This window comes from Girardinichthys multiradiatus, chromosome 12 (genome assembly GCF_021462225.1).
Source record: "Girardinichthys multiradiatus isolate DD_20200921_A chromosome 12, DD_fGirMul_XY1, whole genome shotgun sequence".
Taxonomy (NCBI): Eukaryota; Metazoa; Chordata; class Actinopteri; order Cyprinodontiformes; family Goodeidae; genus Girardinichthys; species Girardinichthys multiradiatus.
In genome coordinates, this window is record NC_061805.1 from 19,999,575 (window position 1) to 20,020,621 (window position 21,047).

The 21,047-nt window shown below is 40.1% G+C and overlaps 1 protein-coding gene across 5 annotated transcripts in view; it reads left to right on the top strand.

The window, feature by feature from the left end:
* slc20a2 (solute carrier family 20 member 2) overlaps positions 1–21,047 on the top strand; it is a 73,576-nt gene that overhangs the window by 29,997 nt on the left and 22,532 nt on the right. For all 5 annotated transcript variants that reach the window (XR_007040554.1, XM_047380804.1, XM_047380806.1 and 2 more), the window contains exons 2-6: positions 10,824–11,385; positions 17,014–17,154; positions 17,369–17,454; positions 19,029–19,125; positions 19,241–19,360. Coding sequence is in view for 4 of the 5 variants with exons in the window: in XM_047380804.1 (XP_047236760.1) it covers positions 11,097–11,385; positions 17,014–17,154; positions 17,369–17,454; positions 19,029–19,125; positions 19,241–19,360 (733 nt within the window). In the remaining variant the exon portion in view is untranslated. The remainder of the gene's footprint in view (positions 1–10,823; positions 11,386–17,013; positions 17,155–17,368; positions 17,455–19,028; positions 19,126–19,240; positions 19,361–21,047) is intronic.

Sequence of the window (21,047 nt, forward strand, 5' to 3'; positions counted from 1 at the left end):
ATGTGACCATTTGATTGTCTTCGTGTTTTTATTGGGTAAATGTGGTAACCAGACAAAATGCCATTCATGTGCCTCTCCAGGTAATTATAGAAACTAATAAAATACTTGTAGCTAATCCTAAAAAACTGAGATGGGTCAGAGTCACATTTTGGTATTTTAGAAGTTACCAGAGTGACGCAGGGTTTTAAACTTTGCAGCTGCCTGCCTCGCCTGATACTTGCTGACAAAACCTTAGATGCACAGTTCCCAATTCTGTGTCTGATTTCAGATCTATTGTTGGTTCCTTTCAATATTGATTTACCAGATTCTGATTTCTTTTTAGAAACTGTTTCATAACAAGATGTAAAACTGTCTATTATTGTTAAACAAATACAAAATGGTTACAGATTTACCAGTTTAAATAGGCTTTAAGTTCTTATGTTCATGATTAGTGCTGTTAGCTAAGCTAGCATTACAAAATTAGCTCCCTGTTAACATCTAGACTGTAGACCTTTATATTTAGTGAGATTTCCTAAAGACATTTAAAAACATTTAAAGCATTTAAATTTCAGCATGTTCCATGATGGACTGAGGTTGAAAACAACTTTGCTGTAATACGTTCAGCCTTCCTGTTTGCTCTTTCTTGCTGCCCGAATGAACCACAAGCATGTCTCAGCATGTCACAAAAACGAAATTTGTTAATTCATACCTTTTATAAAAAAAAACAAAAAAACAAATGTTAACATTATATTTGATAATACACCCAAGTTTGAAAAATGAAACTAACAATATGAGCAATATAAACTCCGGTTATTGGATTTTGTTTTATATTCTTTGTATTACTTTGGTCTTGCTTTAATTGGTGCCCCAGTTTTTATTTTTTTTATTGCTGCTATGAGAGATTTTTGAGAAAAGTGGCTGTCTTGTGCCGAATCTGAAACATTTGAGAAATGCTGGTCTTAGTGAGCTAAATGAATTGTTTCCACTAAAGCTGAGTTGAGCCCATTTAAGCTGGAAGTCGCAAAACGAGTGGCTTTTGCCAGCTGCTGTACTACATACTAGCATTTCAAACCAGTAACGATGCGCTTCTGTCTTTTTTAATGAATTTAAACATGGAGAGAATATACTAACAGATTTTGCAGTACGGTGATTGCTATTAGCTTGAAATAATAGAAAATGTCAGATGGGCAAAAAACTATTCATTACTCCGACTTTTGCTTGGTTGTACATGCAAGGTAGCCAAATTGAATCTGTACTTTGGGTGGGACGAACGTCTCAGACATTTCAGTCTGCATTCTAACTTCAGGTAGGGGTTCTATTGAATTTTTGACCCCTTTTTCTTAAAACTCTGACACTCTCAGGTTAAATAAAAAATGTATTAATAATATATTCTTGCCAGACCTGCCAGATATGTGAAAATATGTGATACCATTGTAATCTTTTTCGATTACGGTTTTCAATATGAATAGCCCAAAATATTTTTATCCTTTTCTTTACCATTACACAATGTCACGACACAATATTATTGCTTACACTGATATTCTCTACAAGGATCTAATAATTTGAAATGGAAAATAACTTAAACACTGAAGTTTTAAAATAAAGAATGGAGGGTCTGTTGATCTAAAAGTTCAGAATAAAAAAAATCATCAAAAATATCTGTAGGAATCTTTTTTTGACAAAAATCTTTCGAATTAACACAATAATGTGGTGACGTCACCGTTTCCTCTGACAGTCTTGTCAGTGACTCCCACTGGCTCTGGGAAGCCAGCGAAGCTCCTAAACATCAGTCTATGACCTCTGCTTCATTCTTAAACAGATTTCACCAACACAAACATACAACCCCGATTTAGTCCTGCTAATTTTGTGGCTGTGCTTGCGTCACAGCTCTCATTATGTGGATTGTTTGCCACCTGATGCTCACAGAAAGAAACTGGGCCTGCCAGAAATAAGTCGACGAGCGGGACACTTGACAGAATGTGTCACTCAAGTTTTCTTATTAGAGGACCTTTCTCTCGAACCCATAAAATCTGCATCTGCCCCGAAGCTCTGGCCTCCTTATTGAGGGGAAATAATGTGAGGTGGGTCTTGTTTGAAGACGTATTGACATTGTAGCAAAGTGAACCACAGGAGTGGACCGCAGATGAGTTATGGGCAAGTTGCTCAAACTGCTCTGAAATTATTGTGTTATTCAGGTATGCTGCAAAATTCGGTCACTTTCAAATGACTGAAACCTGAGAGAAATTATTAAAATTAGTTATTACTGCTATAATTGGCCCATTATGCCTTTAGAAGGAAGCCAGTGTTCAATGTGACCGCCAGGATACTCATTTGATTTAAGAGGTGTTACTTTCCTTCTTTTTGGCCAAATAAAGCATCTCTTTCCAATTTCCAAACTATATTCAGAAAACCTTCTTATTTAGGTAAATTTCTGCGCTGCAATGCAGACAAAAAAGAAGCAATCATTTATTGCATTCATACTCCAGCAGCAGAAAATTGTTGCAATCACTGATAATGAATCTAAATGGTCCGCACACATTCTTTGATTTCCTCTTCTGCAGAATGTATTACAGATCAATTTAAAAATAGCTTCCTTCTGGCTTTATTCTGTAATATTTTGTTTGATGAGGCTTGATTTTAAGGGTCATGTTTCCATATTATCCTGTTTTTCTATGATCTATTTAACTTGCTCAGCTGTAGATGGTTGCTTGTGTTCTCGTCACTGGGTTAACAGAGAATCTACATCAATTTATAAAGTAACGGAACCTCTGACCTTGTTTGTGCTATTCCAGGATCAGCCAATCAGAATAGCTGTTATGTCTTTCAGGTGCAAACTGTGCATCACAGTCTATTTTAAATAGGGAGCGCTCACTTCAACTCTCCGATTCAGAAAACTGTATTAATTCCAGACACATTTGTTATAAAGTATGTACTATATGATAGTTAAAAATCGATTCAGTTGTTTAACATCGTCAACGTGCAACACATCGGTGACACAGAGTGCAGATCAGATTTGTCCAGAGTCATGTTTATCAATTGAATAACAGAGAAATGCTAACAGGAAATACATGACCTGCAAGGCTCATCACATTTGTGGTAGGGTGTAAAGGCCCAATGGGGCAAAAAGGCAAATAAATAATCGAACTCCTGAAGGATTCACTTCTCAACAGGAGCTAAAGAGACATGCTACCAGGGGTCTCCAACTCCACTCCTCGAGTGCTACTGCCCCACAGCCTTTAGATACATCCCTACTCCAACAAAGCTGCATCAAATGATTGAATTACCTTTTCAGAATGCCATCAAGTTTGGGAAAGGCCTGGTAAGGAGCTATTCATTTGATTCAGGTGTGGGATTCTAGCTCTCGAGGACTGGAGCTGGACACAACAGGTCCCTGTAATGTGAGAATTTTGGCAAAGCTCAGGGGCCTTGAGGGCTGGAGTTTCCCACCCCTGGCATAGCTTCAGAGTTAAGATTATGTCTTCCTTTTGAGGGAAATATTTATTCCCTCCTTTCTAGAAAGATAAATTTTAGATGCAACATTAATCACACATTGTATCTACCGATTTCTACTGGCACCTAAAATTAGTTTGGTAATATAAGCGCTCACAGAATTTATACATATGTGGTCTGGTCCTCCTGAGGCAGCTCTGTTCGCTGGACTAAACATTTACACAATATCTCATCTGTCCTTTAAAACCTAACAAACAGAAGTCCATTTTCAGATTATCAATACATGTTTTAAAAACGGAATAATTTAAAAAGGAAATTATGAATTTAGCAGTTAACACATGCATTATGCTACTATCTTAAGTTTTCTTTTATTTCAAGGCTTTACTTTGTGACACAAAACACTCAAAGAATTAAGTAAATCAAGAGCTTTAGATGTTATGAAAAAATACTTAGGAATGTTATGCCAATCCACAATGTATGGATTTCCATTCAACATTGCAACATTTAAATCTTAAAGGACTGCTTGGATGCAATATTTGGTAAGTGCTCTGCAAGCCAATAGTATATCTCACCAGTTGGATGGATTTCTACTGCCCTTTATGCCTGCTGCTAATTTAGGTTTTGGTAAATAGGATGTTAAAGCTCGAGAACTAGAGACACAGTCATGATGGAAATGTGGGTCAATCACGTCCAATATCATAATTGCAATATGGAGTTAATCAGCCTGTGGCACTGTAGCACTCAGCTTCTGTGTATTTTTCGGTCTAGTGTCTCTCTTCTTCGTCTTGAAAATAATCCATACATTTACTATAGGGTTTGCTGGTCAGTCACGCACAGGTCATCAAAGCAGGCACTGGTACTTTTGGCAGCCAAGGTTTGCTGGAAAATGATGTGCTGGTAGATGGCTGCACTGACTTTGGACTTGACAAAAACACAGTGGACCAACACCAGCAGATGACATGACTCCCCATCATCACTAGATGTGGGAATGTTCTCTTGACCTTAAGCAACATAGATTCTGCCTCTTTCCACTCCTCCAGGATCTTGGACCTTGATTTCTAAATGAATTGAAAACTTTACTTTCATCTCTAAAGAAGACTTTGGACCACAGAGCAACAGTCCAGTTCTTTTTCTCCTTAGCCCAGGAAAGACGTCTCTTATGTTGTGATCTTGATTGGGTCGCTTAACACAAGAAAGGCAACAGTTGTGGCTCAAGTCCTGGGTACATCTGTGTGTGGTTGCTCTTGAAGCTCTGACTCCAGCTGCAGTCCACATGTTGTGACTATCCATCAAACTCTTGAATGGGCTTTGCTTCACTGTCATCTGTAGGTGGAGGTTATCCCTGTGTCTTCTACTTGTTTTTCTACCACATTTTGTCCTTCCACGCAACTTTCCATTGTTCCAGCACTTTGAACAACCAGCTTATGTAGCAGTGACTCTTTTGGCTTACCGTCCTTGTGAGGGGTGTTGGTGACTGTCTGCTAGACAACTGTAAAGTCAGCAGTCATCCCCATTATTATGTAGCCCATAACATCACATAAATGTGTTAAAAATCAAATTTAATATTTACATATTCAAAGAAACAGAGTTTTGTGGGGTATTTTTTACTTGTAAGGCATAATATTCAAAATAAACAGAGATAAACACTGATATCCCTTTGTAATAACTCTACCGTATATAATAGAGGACTTTCACATTTTAAATTGATATACTGAAATTAACTTTAGATAATATTCTAATTTATTGAGAAGTACCTTTACATAATTACGTAGCTCTTAAAGACGTTTGATTTTGTGCGCACTGATACTATATCTATGAAGTTTATATAGACTGTGCATCTCTAATGCATAATCATGAATTATTTACGTTGTGAAGTTTTTGCGTGACTTTTATAACAGTTTAGAAACCTTTCTACTAAAATCCTGTGTAGAGATTTTACATGAGGCTGTCAGTTTTAAGAGCAACAATAAGTTATCTTTATACCAATAACTGTTGCCTCTTTCATTTTATAATCAATTTGCCCTGATTTTTGAAATAGGCAAGACAATTTGGTCTCGCTTGTACCATGATCTTAATTTTGTGGGGAGCAACACTGCAGATGTGATTTAGAGACACATTCTGCGTCTGTCGTGGTTCAACAAAGGATAAAGGAGAGCTGTGAATGACCTCAACTTTTCCAGATGGAGATCTCTGTCAGGAGGAGGGAGTTGAAACTGGCTGGGGGCAACAAGGAGCACGCAGCCGCTCCATGCCGAGAGAATGTATTAGTTCAGCCTTCAAGCTGGATATCTTTAATGCCTTGCATTAACAACTGGCTCAACCATAAAGGAAATGTGCTGCTATTAGCTCCTCTGAAATTACTCTTAATTAGGTTGCATAGACAAATCAAGAAGAGAAGGTATTTGTGGTGTCATGGTTTCTCAGGAACCAGATGCTTCAGTGTGTTTATAGCATGTTGATTTTGTTATGATGAAAACAGCCCATATGGGAACATCTTTGCAAGTTGTTTCCAGTGATCCTGATGCCATCAGTTGGGAGATAATGTCAACTGGAACACCTCTAAAACCCAGTTAAGTTGATGCCTAAAATGAACTTTGATTTTTTGCTGTTGCTGTATTTTGTCCAAAAAAGGGACAGATTACACATTGTCAGCATCATAGGAGCTGAATTAGGGAAATTTTAAACAATTTTAACATTTTTAACCTTACCTAAGCACAGTATACAGGTCCTTCTCAAAATATTAGCATATTGTGATAAAGTTCATTATTTTCCATAATGTAATGATGAAAATTTAACATTCTTATATTTTAGATTCATTGCACACTAACTGAAATATTTCAGGTCTTTTATTGTCTTAATACGGATGATTTTGGCATACAGCTCATGAAAACCCAAAATTCCTATCTCACAAAATTAGCATATCATTAAAAGGGTCTCTAAACGAGCTATGGACCTAATCATCTGAATCAACGAGTTAACTCTAAACACCTGCAAAAGATTCCTGAGGCCTTTAAAACTCCCAGCCTGGTTCATCACTCAAAACCCCAATCATGGGTAAGACTGCCGACCTGACTGCTGTCCAGAAGGCCACTATTGACACCCTCAAGCAAGAGGGTAAGACACAGAAAGAAATTTCTGAACGAATAGGCTGTTCCCAGAGTGCTGTATCAAAGCACCTCAGTGGGAAGGAAAAAGTGTGGCAGAAAACGCTGCACAACGAGAAGAGGTGACCGGACCCTGAGGAAGATTGTGGAGAAGGGCCGATTCCAGACCTTGGGGGACCTGCGGAAGCAGTGGACTGAGTCTGGAGTAGAAACATCCAGAGCCACTGTGCACAGGCGTGTGCAGGAAATGGGCTACAGGTGCCGCATTCCCCAGGTCAAGCCACTTTTGAACCAGAAACAGCGGCAGAAGCGCCTGACCTGGGCTACAGAGAAGCAGCACTGGACTGTTGCTCAGTGGTCCAAAGTACTTTTTTCGGATGAAAGCAAATTCTGCATGTCATTCGGAAATCAAGGTGCCAGAGTCTGGAGGAAGACTGGGGAGAAGGAAATGCCAAAATGCCAGAAGTCCAGTGTCAAGTACCCACAGTCAGTGATGGTCTGGGGTGCTGTGTCAGCTGCTGGTGTTGGTCCACTGTGTTTTATCAAGGGCAGGGTCAATGCAGCTAGCTATCAGGAGATTTTGGAGCGCTTCATGCTTCCATCTGCTGAAAAGCTTTATGGAGATGAAGATTTCATTTTTCAGCATGACCTGGCACCTGCTCACAGTGCCAAAACCACTGGTAAATGGTTTACTGACCATGGTATCACTGTGCTAAATTGGCCTGCCAACTCTCCTGACCTGAACCCCATAGAGAATCTGTGGGATATTGTGAAGAGAACGTTGAGAGACTCAAGACCCAACAATCTGGATGAGCTAAAGGCTGCTATCGAAGCATCCTGGGCCTCCATAAGACCTCAGCAGTGCCACAGGCTGATTGCCTCCATGCCACGCCGCATTGAAGCAGTCATTTCTGCCAAAGGATTCCCGACCAAGTATTGAGTGCATAACTGTACATGATTATTTGAAGGTTGACGTTTTTTGTATTAAAAACACTTTTCTTTTTGTGGTCGGATGAAATATGCTAATTTTGTGAGATAGGAATTTTGGGTTTTCATGAGCTGTTTGCCAAAATCATCCGTATTAAGACAATAAAAGACCTGAAATATTTCAGTTAGTGTGCAATGAATTTAAAATATATGAATGTTAAATTTTTATCATGACATTATGGAAAATAATGAACTTTATCACAATATGCTAATATTTTGAGAAGGACCTGTATGTGTAAATATGCACTGCTGCTTACATTCACCTTTGAAGATCAGATATCAGCATATTCTGGAGGCATGCTGTCCACCTGAAGAGCACAAATATGCAAAGCAATTTGGTGATCTTCCTTCTGCCATATTTTTCGACCTACATAAGGTTTTTTATGTAAGATTTTGGTGAGAAACAAAAAAAACATCTCTGCTGATGCTCCTGCTGCATTGCAGTCTTAAATTAATGCACCATTTTTTTTCCTTCTTTTTGTAACTGCACCAAAGCCTTGGATTCTGTCTAAACTTGTACTCTAAAGCTCGTTACTAAAACTGTTGAGTAACTTTGTCGTTCTGTGAGCTCTGCTGCAGCAGTGCTGAGGGTGGAGGACTGAAAGATAAGAGGGAAATCTGAGACACACCAAACATCCATGTCTGTTGGCGAATGTGCCGGCCGCAGGGCTGCCATTTCTATTTTAATGGGATCAGCTTGATCAAACTGCTTGTAAACCTTTAGATTTATGAGCTTTTTGTAATTGAATCTATTAGTTACAGTTATTCTTCTCAGTAGCTTTGTTGTCATAGTATCCTTGTGCTGGTTGAAAGTGGCAGATCATTGGATGTGCTGTATGAAAAGTCAATAAATTAGAAATTTGTGTGATTTCTAAATGGCAGAAAGACAAATGATATAATCAGGCTTCTTTTTACATGCCTGCTGCTCTCTTATTTACACTAAGCTCCAACACAATCTGGAAAAGTTTGGTATTTGATTGAAGTATTTTCCAGGTCTGGATAAGTATTGAAAAATATTTAATGTCAAGATTTGTTTCCCTATACTGTCCATCCATCCATCCGTCCTTAATTTCTCCATCTGGTTTTCCATCTGCCCATCTTTCTGTCCATCCACCTATCATCCATCTAACCATTTGTTTATTGGTTTTCCATCATGCATCCACCTATCATTCATCTTTCCATCCACCTATTACCTATTTGTCCATCAGATGGATGCTATCCAGTTGTCCATCCATAGGTAGTCCATTATCCAAAGTCTAGAATTTTGTTGTCACACAATGTAGGAACTACAGGTCCTTCTCAAAATATTAGCATATTGTGATAAAGTTCATTATTTTCCATAATGTCATGATGAAAATTTAACATTCATATATTTTAGATTCATTGCACACTAACTGAAATATTTCAGGTCTTTTATTGTCTTAATACGGATGATTTTGGCATACAGTTCATGAAAACCCAAAATTCCTATCTCACAAAATTAGCATATCATTAAAAGGGTCTCTAAACGAGCTATGAACCTAATCATCTGAATCAACGAGTTAACTCTAAACACCTGCAAAAGATTCCTGAGGCCTTTAAAACTCCCAGCCTGGTTCATCACTCAAAACCCCAATCATGGGTAAGACTGCCGACCTGACTGCTGTCCAGAAGGCCACTATTGACACCCTCAAGCAAGAGGGTAAGACACAGAAAGAAATTTCTGAACGAATAGGCTGTTCCCAGAGTGCTGTATCAAGGCACCTCAGTGGGAAGTCTGTGGGAAGGAAAAAGTGTGGCAGAAAACGCTGCACAACGAGAAGAGGTGACCGGACCCTGAGGAAGATTGTGGAGAAGGGCCGATTCCAGACCTTGGGGGACCTGCGGAAGCAGTGGACTGAGTCTGGAGTAGAAACATCCAGAGCCACCGTGCACAGGCGTGTGCAGGAAATGGGCTACAGGTGCCGCATTCCCCAGGTCAAGCCACTTTTGAACCAGAAACAGCGGCAGAAGCGCCTGACCTGGGCTACAGAGAAGCAGCAATGGACTGTTGCTCAGTGGTCCAAAGTACTTTTTTGGATGAAAGCAAATTCTGCATGTCATTCAGAAATCAAGGTGCCAGAGTCTGGAGGAAGACTGGGGAGAAGGAAATGCCAAAATGCCAGAAGTCCAGTGTCAAGTACCCACAGTCAGTGATGGTCTGGGGTGCCGTGTCAGCTGCTGGTGTTGGTCCACTGTGTTTTATCAAGGGCAGGGTCAATGCAGCTAGCTATCAGGAGATTTTGGAGCACTTCATGCTTCCATCTGCTGAAAAGCTTTATGGAGATGAAGATTTCATTTTTCAGCACGACCTGGCACCTGCTCACAGTGCCAAAACCACTGGTAAATGGTTTACTGACCATGGTATCACTGTGCTGAATTGGCCTGCCAACTCTCCCGACTTGAACCCCATAGAGAATCTGTGGGATATTGTGAAGAGAACGTTGAGAGACTCAAGACCCAACACTCTGGATGAGCTAAAGGCCGCTATCGAAGCATCCTGGGCCTCCATAAGACCTCAGCAGTGCCACAGGCTGATTGCCTCCATGCCACGCCGCATTGAAGCAGTCATTTCTGCCAAAGGATTCCCGACCAAGTATTGAGTGCATAACTGTACATGATTATTTGAAGGTTGACGTTTTTTGTTTTAAAAACACTTTTCTTTTATTGGTCGGATGAAATATGCTAATTTTGTGAGATAGGAATTTTGGGTTTTCATGAGCTGTATGCCAAAATCATCCGTATTAAGACAATAAAAGACCTGAAATATTTCAGTTAGTGTGCAATGAATCTAAAATATATGAATGTTAAATTTTCATCATGACATCATGGAAAATAATGAACTTTATCACAATATGCTAATATTTTGAGAAGGACCTGTATGTGTCCGAATCATCTTTGTTGTTGGAAGCATTGCTGTTGTGTCTGTCTGTGGACAAAGGTATTTTATAGAGTCAGAGCTAACAGCCACAACCTTGAATGATCTGGACGGATTTATTTAGAGTGCTGTCTGCAATTTTCTATTACAGCAACCGAGATGTCCCCAGGTTTCCCCTCTGGAGAGCTCACCCTGTTTTATCAGCACCAATTTTCCCTGCATTTGGCTTTTGTCTGCTCTTGCCCCCCCCCCCCCCCCCCCCCCCCCCCCCCCCCCCCCCCCACTTTTTTTTTTTGTTTCAGGTTCACTGAGGAAGTCACATTGTAGGTGTTGTCAGATAGTAGCTAAGCAATCATGGCTTATGACACTAATCTGTTTCTATGTCTCCTCTCTCTTGTGTCCGGCAGGTGAAAGAGCAAGCAGACAGGCTGCCTCACACTAAGCTATGGAATGCTTCCTGCTCCCAGCATCATTAGTCTCCAATCTTTGGACTGAGCTCCAAACTTTTAGTTAGCAGCTGTGCTTCTCCCCTCGAACTCTTACTAAACCAGGGGGAAAAAAAAAGAGTGGGCTTACCAAGTCCTCCACTGAAGACGCAGAACTCCTTTTTCTTTTTAGAATAATTTAGCTGTATTTTTGTTCTCCTGTGTGGATTTGTGCTCTGATAAAATCATATCAAGATGGATTTGGAGTCGTATCTGTGGATGGTGATAATTGGCTTCATCATCGCCTTCGTTCTGGCCTTCTCCGTTGGGGCCAACGATGTGGCTAACTCATTCGGCACAGCAGTGGGGTCCGGTGTGGTCACTCTGAAGCAGGCCTGCATCTTGGCGTCCATCTTTGAGACGCTGGGCTCGATGCTACTCGGGGCAAAAGTGGGAGAGACCATTCGGAAGGGCATCATAGATGTCAACCTGTATAATGAGACGGTGCCCGTCCTCATGGCGGGGGAGGTCAGCGCCATGGTAGGTAAGTACATTGCTTTATTTAAGTTTGTTTAAAATTTTGTCAAATTTGATTTTTGTTTTAGTTTGTTAAAAATGCCAAGTCCGGGAGTTGCTGCTTCAAACAGACATGCAGTTGTTGTAGGTTTTATCTGATGGCAAGGAGATAGTTTGGAGTCATTGGAGTCCTCATCATTGCATCTTCATCCAGACGGTATATGACTGATGGAAACTTTTATTTACTTCACTTTTTGTGAAGTTGGTCACAGAGTAAAAACAATTTAACTCAGATATATTTTTCATGCTGGGAACGCCCAGATGATCACATCAAGGATTTGTAACTTAAATGCTTTAAATTGCTACATTTAAGTTGAACAGAGGCACACCTGTAGATGGGTTTTGAGGCAACACCTCAAATAATTTTAAGGAATCAGACAAGGGAAGGGAACTGTGGACCACCTCAACTCTGGGTTATCCTTGCGTATGCCTGCAGGTGCCACATTCATCTATCTAGTTAACTGCAACACCATGTGGATGCCCAGCCTTTATATTGTTGAGGAAGGAGAGGGGTTCTGTGTCCCAGAGATGAACGTGTTTTGGTATGAGTTTCATACTAAAATGGGCTGAAAGGCCACTGAACGAGGAAGAAGCCATTACTCCAAGACCGTCATTTTTAGAGACATCTGTTGCCTCCAAAAACGTAAAATTGAAGCGTTTGGCTAATGTGACCATTGGTTACATTCGGAGGAAAACAAGGGAAGCTCACAAGCCTGAGAGCACCATCCCAACTGTAAAGTACAGAGGTGGCAACATCATGATATGTGGGTGTGTTGGTGCAGGAGGGACTTGTGCACTTCAGAAAATAGATGGCATCATTAGGAAGGAACATGTGGTAATATTAAAGAAGCATCTCAAGACATCAGACAGGACGTTAGAAGTTGGGAACAAATAAACCTTTCAAATGGACAATGACCCTTTGCTGCTTTAACAAAATTGAAAAAAGTAAAAAAAAAAAAAAAAAGAAAACATGTTAAACAAATTTTCTGATTATTCTGACATTTAGCAAATAGAAATAATTTTGGTGATCATAACTGACCTTTAAAAGGACAATGTTTCATCTGATTTCATGTCAGAGTAAATAAAAAAAGGTTTTATTCTATACCAAGTATTTGGTTTCAAATGTAAGTACAGTCTGGGCCACAACAGTCTGAAAATCAATTTTGGACAAAAAACAGTTTTCAAATAGTGTTGGTCCTGCAGAATGAGAAATACAAGTCCTTCTCAAAATATTAGCATATTGTGATAAAGTTCATTATTTTCCATAATGTCATGATGAAAATTTAACATTCTTATATTTTAGATTCATTGCACACTAACTGAAATATTTCAGGTCTTTTGTTGTCTTAATACGGATGATTTTGGCATACAGCTCATGAAAACCCAAAATTCCTATCTCACAAAATTAGCATATCATTAAAAGGGTCTCTAAACGAGCTATGAACCTAATCATCTGAATCAACGAGTTAACTCTAAACACCCGCAAAAGATTCCTGAGGCCTTTAAAACTCCCAGCCTGGTTCATCACTCAAAACCCCAATCATGGGTAAGACTGCCGACCTGACTGCTGTCCAGAAGGCCACTATTGACACCCTCAAGCAAGAAGGTAAGACACAGAAAGAAATTTCTGAACGAATAGGCTGTTCCCAGAGTGCTGTATCAAGGCACCTCAGTGGGAAGTCTGTGGGAAGGAAAAAGTGTGGCAGAAAACGCTGCACAACGAGAAGAGGTGACCGGCCACTTTTGAACCAGAAACAGCGGCAGAAGCGCCTGACCTGGGCTACAGAGAAGCAGCACTGGACTGTTGCTCAGTGGTCCAAAGTACTTTTTTCGAATGAAAGCAAATTCTGCATGTCATTCGGAAATCAAGGTGCCAGAGTCTGGAGGAAGACTGGGGAGAAGGAAATGCCAAAATGCCAGAAGTCCAGTGTCAAGAACCCACAGTCAGTGATGGTCTGGGGTGCCGTGTCAGCTGCTGGTGTTGGTCCACTGTGTTTTATCAAGGGCAGGGTCAATGCAGCTAGCTATCAGGAGATTTTGGAGCACTTCATGCTTCCATCTGCTGAAAAGCTTTATGGAGATGAAGATTTCATTTTTCAGCACGACCTGGCACCTGCTCACAGTGCCAAAACCACTGGTAAATGGTTTACTGACCATGGTATCACTGTGCTCAATTGGCCTGCCAACTCTCCTGACCTGAACCCCATAGAGAATCTGTGGGATATTGTGAAGAGAACGTTGAGAGACTCAAGACCCAACACTCTGGATGAGCTAAAGGCCGCTATCGAAGCATCCTGGGCCTCCATAAGACCTCAGCAGTGCCACAGGCTGATTGCCTCCATGCCACGCCGCATTGAAGCAGTCATTTCTGCAAAAGGATTCCCGACCAAGTATTGAGTGCATAACTGTACATGATTATTTGAAGGTTGACGTTTTTTGTATTAAAAACACTTTTCTTTTTTTGGTCGGATGAAATATGCTAATTTTGTGAGACAGGAATTTTGGGTTTTCATGAGCTGTATGCCAAAATCATCTGTATTAAGACAATAAAAGACCTGAAATATTTCAGTTAGTGTGCAATGAATCTAAAATATATGAATGTTAAATTTTCATCATGACATTATGGAAAATAATGAACTTCATCACAATATGCTAATATTTTGAAAAGGACCTGTATTTATCTCCAAAACATTGTTGTTCGCTGATTAAAATCATCAGTCAGTCAGTCATTTTCTACCGCTTATTCCATAGTGGGTCGCGGGGGAGCTGGTGCCTATCTCCAGCAGTCTATGGGCGAGAGGCAGGGTACACCCTGGACAGGTCGCCAGTCCATCACAGGGCAACACACAAACCACCATGCACACACTCATTCATACACCTAAGGTCAATTTTAGAGTGACCAATTAACCTAACAGGCATGTCTTTGGAGTGTGGGAGGAAGCCAGAATACCCAGTGAGAACCCACACATGCACAGGGAGAACATGCAAACTCCATGCAGAAAGACCCCTGGCCAGGAATTGAACCCAGGACCTTCTTGCTGCAAGGCAACAGTGCTACCAACTGCGCCACCGTGCAACCCCGTGTAAAATATGTAAGATAAATCAAAAGCTATTTTCATCCCAGTGTCATCAGGGGGTTCTCATAAATCAACGATAAATAGGTAGGCGATCTTTATTAGTGATCAAAAAAATGCCTCTCCTATTGATTTATTACTTACGGTAACTTTGTCATCTCAGTTTTACAGCACAGCACTGTTATTCTGATAGACCAGCAACAGTAATGTAAAAGTAATTTGTAAGTAAAAACAAAAAATAGGCTCCCTCAGAAGGCTTTAAGCTTAGAAATTGGAAATTTTAGACTGCCATAAAATAATGTTTTGGAAGCACTAAACAATTTCTGTCAGTCTCTTATAGGAAATGTTTGCTACTGTATTGTTTATCCAGATGTAGAAAACGTTTGAAGTTATTAATTTGATGAGGCACTAGGAGGAAAAGTCCTCCATGTTGAACTTGTTTTGATGTCTGACTGGAGGCCATTGAGACACCTCAGTCAGTGTTTATCGTTTTAGCCTCTGAAAGTGTAAGGTTCTATTTTATTCTATTGTCCCTGAACGGGGGTCTACAACCTGCGGCTCCGGAGCTGCAAGTGGCGCTCTGGGCCTTCCACAATGGCCCTTAATAACTTTGGCTGAAAATGATGCCTAACCAACTAAAGTTTTTTAAGATACAGTGGGGAGAACAAGTATTTGATACACTGCAGATTTTGCAGGTTTTCCCACTTGCAAAGCATGTTGTAGAAGCCTTTAAAATGTTCTCTTCAACTGTGAGTAACAGAATCTAAAACAAAAATCCAGAAAATCACATTGTGTGATTTATTTTTTATTTTATTTTTTTAAGTCATAAATTTGCAATGTATTGCATGACATCAGTATTTGATACATCAGAAAAACAAAACTTAACATTTGGTACAGAAACCTTTGTTTGCAATTCCAGATATCAGACGTTTCCTGTAGATCTTGATGAGGTTTTCCCACACTGCAGCAGAGATTTTGGACCACTGCTCCATACAGATGTTCTACAGATCCTTCAGGTTTCGGAGCTGTCGCTGGGCAATACAGACTTTCAGCTCCATCCAAAGATTTTGGATTGGGTCCAGGTCTGGAGACTGGCTAGGCCACTGCAGGACCTTGAGATGCTTCTTACGGAGCCACTCCTTACTCCCCCTGGCTTTGTGCTTCGAGTCGTTGTCATGTTGGAAGACCCAGCCCCGACCCATCTTCAATACCCTTACTGAGGGAAGGAGGTTTTTGGCTAAGATCTCCAGATACATGGCTCCATCCATCCTCCCCTTAATACGGTGCAGTCGTCCTGTCCTGTTTGTAGAAAAGCATCCCCAAAGAATAATGTTTCCACCTCCAGGCTTCATGGTACAGATGGTGTTCTTGGGGTTGCTCTCATCCTTCTTCTTCCTCCAAACAAGGCGAGTGGAGTTTAGACCAAAAAGCTCTATTTTTGACTCATCAGACGACCTTCTCTCATTCCTCCTCTGGATCATCCAGATGGTCATTGGTAAACGTCAGACGGGCCTGGACAAGCGCTGACTTGAGCAGGGGGACCTTTCATGTGCTGCATGATTTTAATCCATGGCGGCGTAGTGTGTTACTACTGGTCTTCTTTGAGACTGGTACCAGCTCTCTTCAGGTCATTGTGTAGGTCCTGCCGTGTAGTTCTGGGCTGATCCCTCATCTTCTTCATGATCATTGATGCCCCACAAGGCGAGATCTTGCATGGAGCCCCTGACCGAGGGAGACTGACCGTCAACTTGAACTTCTTCTATTTTTTTTTATAATTGCTCCAAGGGTTGTTGTCTTCTCACTAAGCTACTTGGCTATTTTCCTGTAGCCCATCCCAGCAGTGTATCAAAAACTTGTTCTCTCCACTGTAGATACAATAAAAGATGCAGGTTTTAGTCATTTTTTACTTTTTTTTTTCATGGAATACTTTTATTATATTTCCACAACAAATTGTAAAAGTACCAGTAATATAGCTATATTTTTTATCATTAGGTTAGAAACTATGTGCCTTTTTTTACATCATTTCCCACAAATATCAACAACCCATAGAAGGGAATGTATGCCTGTTTTGCAGAAGTTTTGTTTTTCTTTATTTAAAACATAAAAATAGAAATACAATTCAACTAATTTCCTATTGTTTCCAGTCTTTTTTTTTTTTTTTTTTTTTCAAGATGTGATGTAACATTTGTGGCTCTAAATGAGTTTCATTTAGATGGACTGAGGACAAAAATGGCTCTTTGGATTGTAAAGGTTGCAGACCCCTGTCCTTGAATAACAAAAATTTGGTCAACTTGTGGGAAACTGTTGTGGAACAGAATTCAAGAAAGTTTGTCAATAATAAAAACAAAAGAATTCAGGTGATTTTCATTTTGTTAAAATTAGAACCATCCGCATATCTTTTGCACTGCATTTAGTGCGTCACAAAGTATTTTTCATTAATTTGGTTGTTGGTTTGTGGTCTAGAACATAATTTAAATGTAAATGATTAAAAGTTCACATTTTGGTGTCTGTTTGGGTCACAGGGTCAGCTGCCTGGCAGCTTATTGCCTCCTTCCTCAAACTGCCCATCTCCGGGACTCACTGCATTGTTGGGGCGACCATTGGCTTCTCCATGGTGGCCATCGGCACAAAGGGCGTGCAGTGGATGCAGCTCATCAAAATCGGTAAAGATGTCAGGAGAACAATCTGTCCATAGTGTTTCTATTATTATACACTAATACATCTAAGTAGACATTACAGCCTCAGAGTGGGGACAATAAAACATAACTGAAATGTAAATGGGTCTTTTGGAGGATAACAAAACTGGAACAAAAACATTTTTACTGGTGTTTTCTTTGTGTTTTGTTAATTCCTAAAAAGCTTTTCTTCCTCTTCCAGTGGCTTCTTGGTTTATCTCACCCTTGCTGTCAGGACTAATGTCTGGACTCCTCTTCCTGCTCATCAGGCACTTTATCCTCAACAAGGTGGGTTTTTGTTTCACAAATACTTCTTGTTCTCCAACGATTTCTGTTTTCCATCTTAAAATCTAGGTGTTGGAAGGCAAGCATTTTTTTTTTGCATTGCAGGAAGTGAAGCCACTTTATTTTTTATCACAGTTACAAAAAGGTTTCATGGTCTCCTCATGTGGGGCGAGTTTAAACACTGGAAATCAAACACTGGCTTACGTGCACACATAACCTGTCCAGAGAACTTCAACACTGATGAAACCCTTTTTGATTTGGCAACACATGTAAATCTGATGTTATGCAACATACGAGAGCAGGCAGTCAAGGAGGACAAAAAGTGTTGCAGATCATTTTGAGGTCTCAACTGCAGAGTTGTATGACAGTTTGTGAAGTGAACTGGAGTCATTGGATAGATGGTTCCAACTTCTTTCTCTGCAGCTTGTTTGCTTCCAGTTTATGAGAGCTGTTGTTTTTCTTTGTTGAATTGAAATCTGTAAGTACATTTCTGCAAGCATGGTTTTGTTTACACCAATGTAAAACCTTTACATTTGCATGAGCTGAACTAGTTTTAGGAGTTATACTAACAGAGGATTAATATTTTTTAATGCATAATAAGGTGTTCATTCCAGTTGATGCTGGAAATTTGCCAGCTAGTATGTACTGTTGCAAATACAATTAGGGAAAATAAATTATTCTGAAGTCTTTGAACAAATGTGTTTAGCTTTTATCAGAGTACATGGTTGATATTAGCTAGCCAAATGCAAAATTAATGCAAACCTCGCACGGCAATAAGTCACACCAGTACTGTAAAGGCTGCACCTGGAAGCTGAGTGTCAAGTATTACAATATTCCCTGAAACTGCCTTCTTTCCTATGGTCCGTCTACAGCCATGTAAGTCATAAAAGTGTTCTTAAAAATGTGCAAGTTCAACGTTCAAGTCCTAGTTCTGCCTTCTAAAATAAGAGGTTCCTCACTAAACCCTGTCTTAAAATCCAATATGGCTCCTGCACTTATAGGAAGTAGAAAACATTTTTAAAGCCTGTCTACATTTGGAAAAAATTCAATGTCATTAACATAGATTCCAATTTATAAAACAATACAGCCAGCCTACATTTGTTATTCCAATTGGTCAAAAGGTTATCTGTCCAAGGACACTCATCTGATTGCATTGAGTCACTGACTTTGCTGGAATCCCTCCTTCAAGTTTTTTATTTTAACAATTGTTCGGTGCCACGTGGGTCTGTGGTGGGACAGGCTGTGGCATGTGGATGCCATGGTCCTCAAGGCAGCTGCCCCGGGATCGGTTCCCAAATCCGGGGGCGCACACTGCATGTCTTGTGAATCTCTCTGTGCCCGTCTTCCTGGTAAAAGTTTTAAGATATTTCAGAGGATTTCAAGAATAAAACTACACTGTAGCACTACTTCAGATGGAGAGATGCAATTGAGTACTTTTTTTATTTTCATTTTTTGCATTTACAAAAATACTTATTGGGATACTTAAATTGATTAAAAAGTAATTCCAAAATCTAATCAGAGTAAAACTAAACTAATGGAATAATTATTTTCAAATGTAATCTCTGCTTTCTTTTTAGGTGGATTCTGTCCCAAATGGTCTGCGAGCACTGCCTGTCTTCTATGCCACCACCATTGGGATTAACACTTTCTCTATCATGTACACTGGAGCCCCATGTAAGTACTGGACAATTTAAGTTTTTATTCCGCAAAAATTGGTGGTTACTGTTGTTGCCAGATAAATAAATATTTTTTCCTGAACTTTGTGTGTTTGCCTGGTTATAACGTGCAGTGCTGGGATTGGAGATGCTACCGGTTTGGGGCATCTTCCTCATCACGTTAGCCGGGTCGCTGGTCTGTGCAGCTTTGGTCTGGATATTGGTCTGTCCTTGGATGAAAAGAAAAATAGCAAGTGAGTATCTGAAGATTTTTTTTGTCTGTGCTTCTAGCCACATTCAGCATCTGATCCATGTCCTGAGAGGTCTCGGTCTGTTTCAAAAAAGTTCTGATGCTAAACAACAGAGTTAAGCTGCTGTGAGGTTTTTCTGTTTGTTGGTCAGAGTCGCAAAACCACTAAAGCACTCTGTGAACTCTGTAGTGCTCTTTTTTTTGTTTTATTTACCTCCAGGAGCATATATTGTTTGTATATAGCTACTGGGCCTGATGAAAAAGATTAAGATCAATGCCTGCAGTGTAGAAAGCTTTTTAGATCAAAGTAAGCAATTGTTTCTCCTAATGGGAAAAGCAGCCCACAGTACTGAAGATGATTATACAACTGATGACACAGAAAACTAAAATAGTGGAAAGAGTATAAGGAAGAATGTCTAGAAGAGAGGAGTGAAGCCTGTCTGTGTAGGTTGGTTTAGTGTCGAATAAATAAGAACTACCTGGTTAAATTTGCAGGCCAGAAAATGTTGTACTCTTTAACAATGGAAATTAGTATAAAAAAAAGATGGGATTTAAAGACTCAACTTTGCTTGTAGAACATTAAATTCTGTTCAGTTTTCTCTGTCCTTAAACTCTGCAGGAGGTTAAGGCTAGCCTGTTGCTTACAACGTAACAACCTCTAAATGCCATTCAGGATTATAGACCATAGCGTTCCCTTAAGCTGGTTCTTTCTATAAAATGAAACAATTAAAGGTGTTTGTGTACTTACAGTACAGGAACACGTCACCGGTGGTATCAGCACTGGGATTAGTTTGGATCAGCTCATGGATGTCTGTTTATGAAAATATTCCAGCAGGATTTTCTAAGTTATTATTAAGGGTGACCATGCAAAAGCATTGAGGTACTTTTATTCCTATTAATTTGTTTTATTTCTTTGTTACAACTTAATCAATATTCTTCCGTATCCTTTCCCAATAATGACAAAAGGTTCCGCTGTGCAGCTTCAAATACAGAACAACAGCTAAACAAATAGCTCCCACCTATTGTCTGCTTTTTAGCAATTTCAGTGTTTTTTTATTCAGCTACAGTGATGATGGAGAAATAAATGAAAGCTATTTTTCCGCACCTTTTGACAGCAATGGTGTAGGCAGCTCTTACTTAATTCCTCACCTACACCATCAAGCAGAATGCAAATATCACTGGTACAGAGAAACATGGAGTAAAGTCCAAATCAAGCTGCCTGCAGCATATAAGATTTCCATGTGACCCTGTGAAATATTCAGAAACTCCTTTTTTGCCCACATTTTCTCATCTACACATACAATTTAAACATCAAAACATTTTTGTGTATACATTCATCTTCTGTACCGCTTCTTCCATAGTAGGTCGTGGGGAAGCTGGTGCCTATCTCCAGCAGTCTATGGGCAAAGGCAGGGTAGACCCTGGACAGGTCGCCAGTCCATCGCAGGACAACACAGAGACATACAAGACATGTAGAGAGACACACAACCATGCACAAACTCATTCACACCTAATGGCAATTTAGAGAGACCACTCAACCTAACAGTCATGTCATTGGACTGTGGGAGGAAGCCGGAGTACCTGGTGAGAATCCACGCATGCACAGGGAGAACATTCAAACTCTATGCAGAAAACCCCAGCTGGGAGTCAAACCCAGGACTTTCTTGCTGCAAGGTAACAGTGCTACCAAC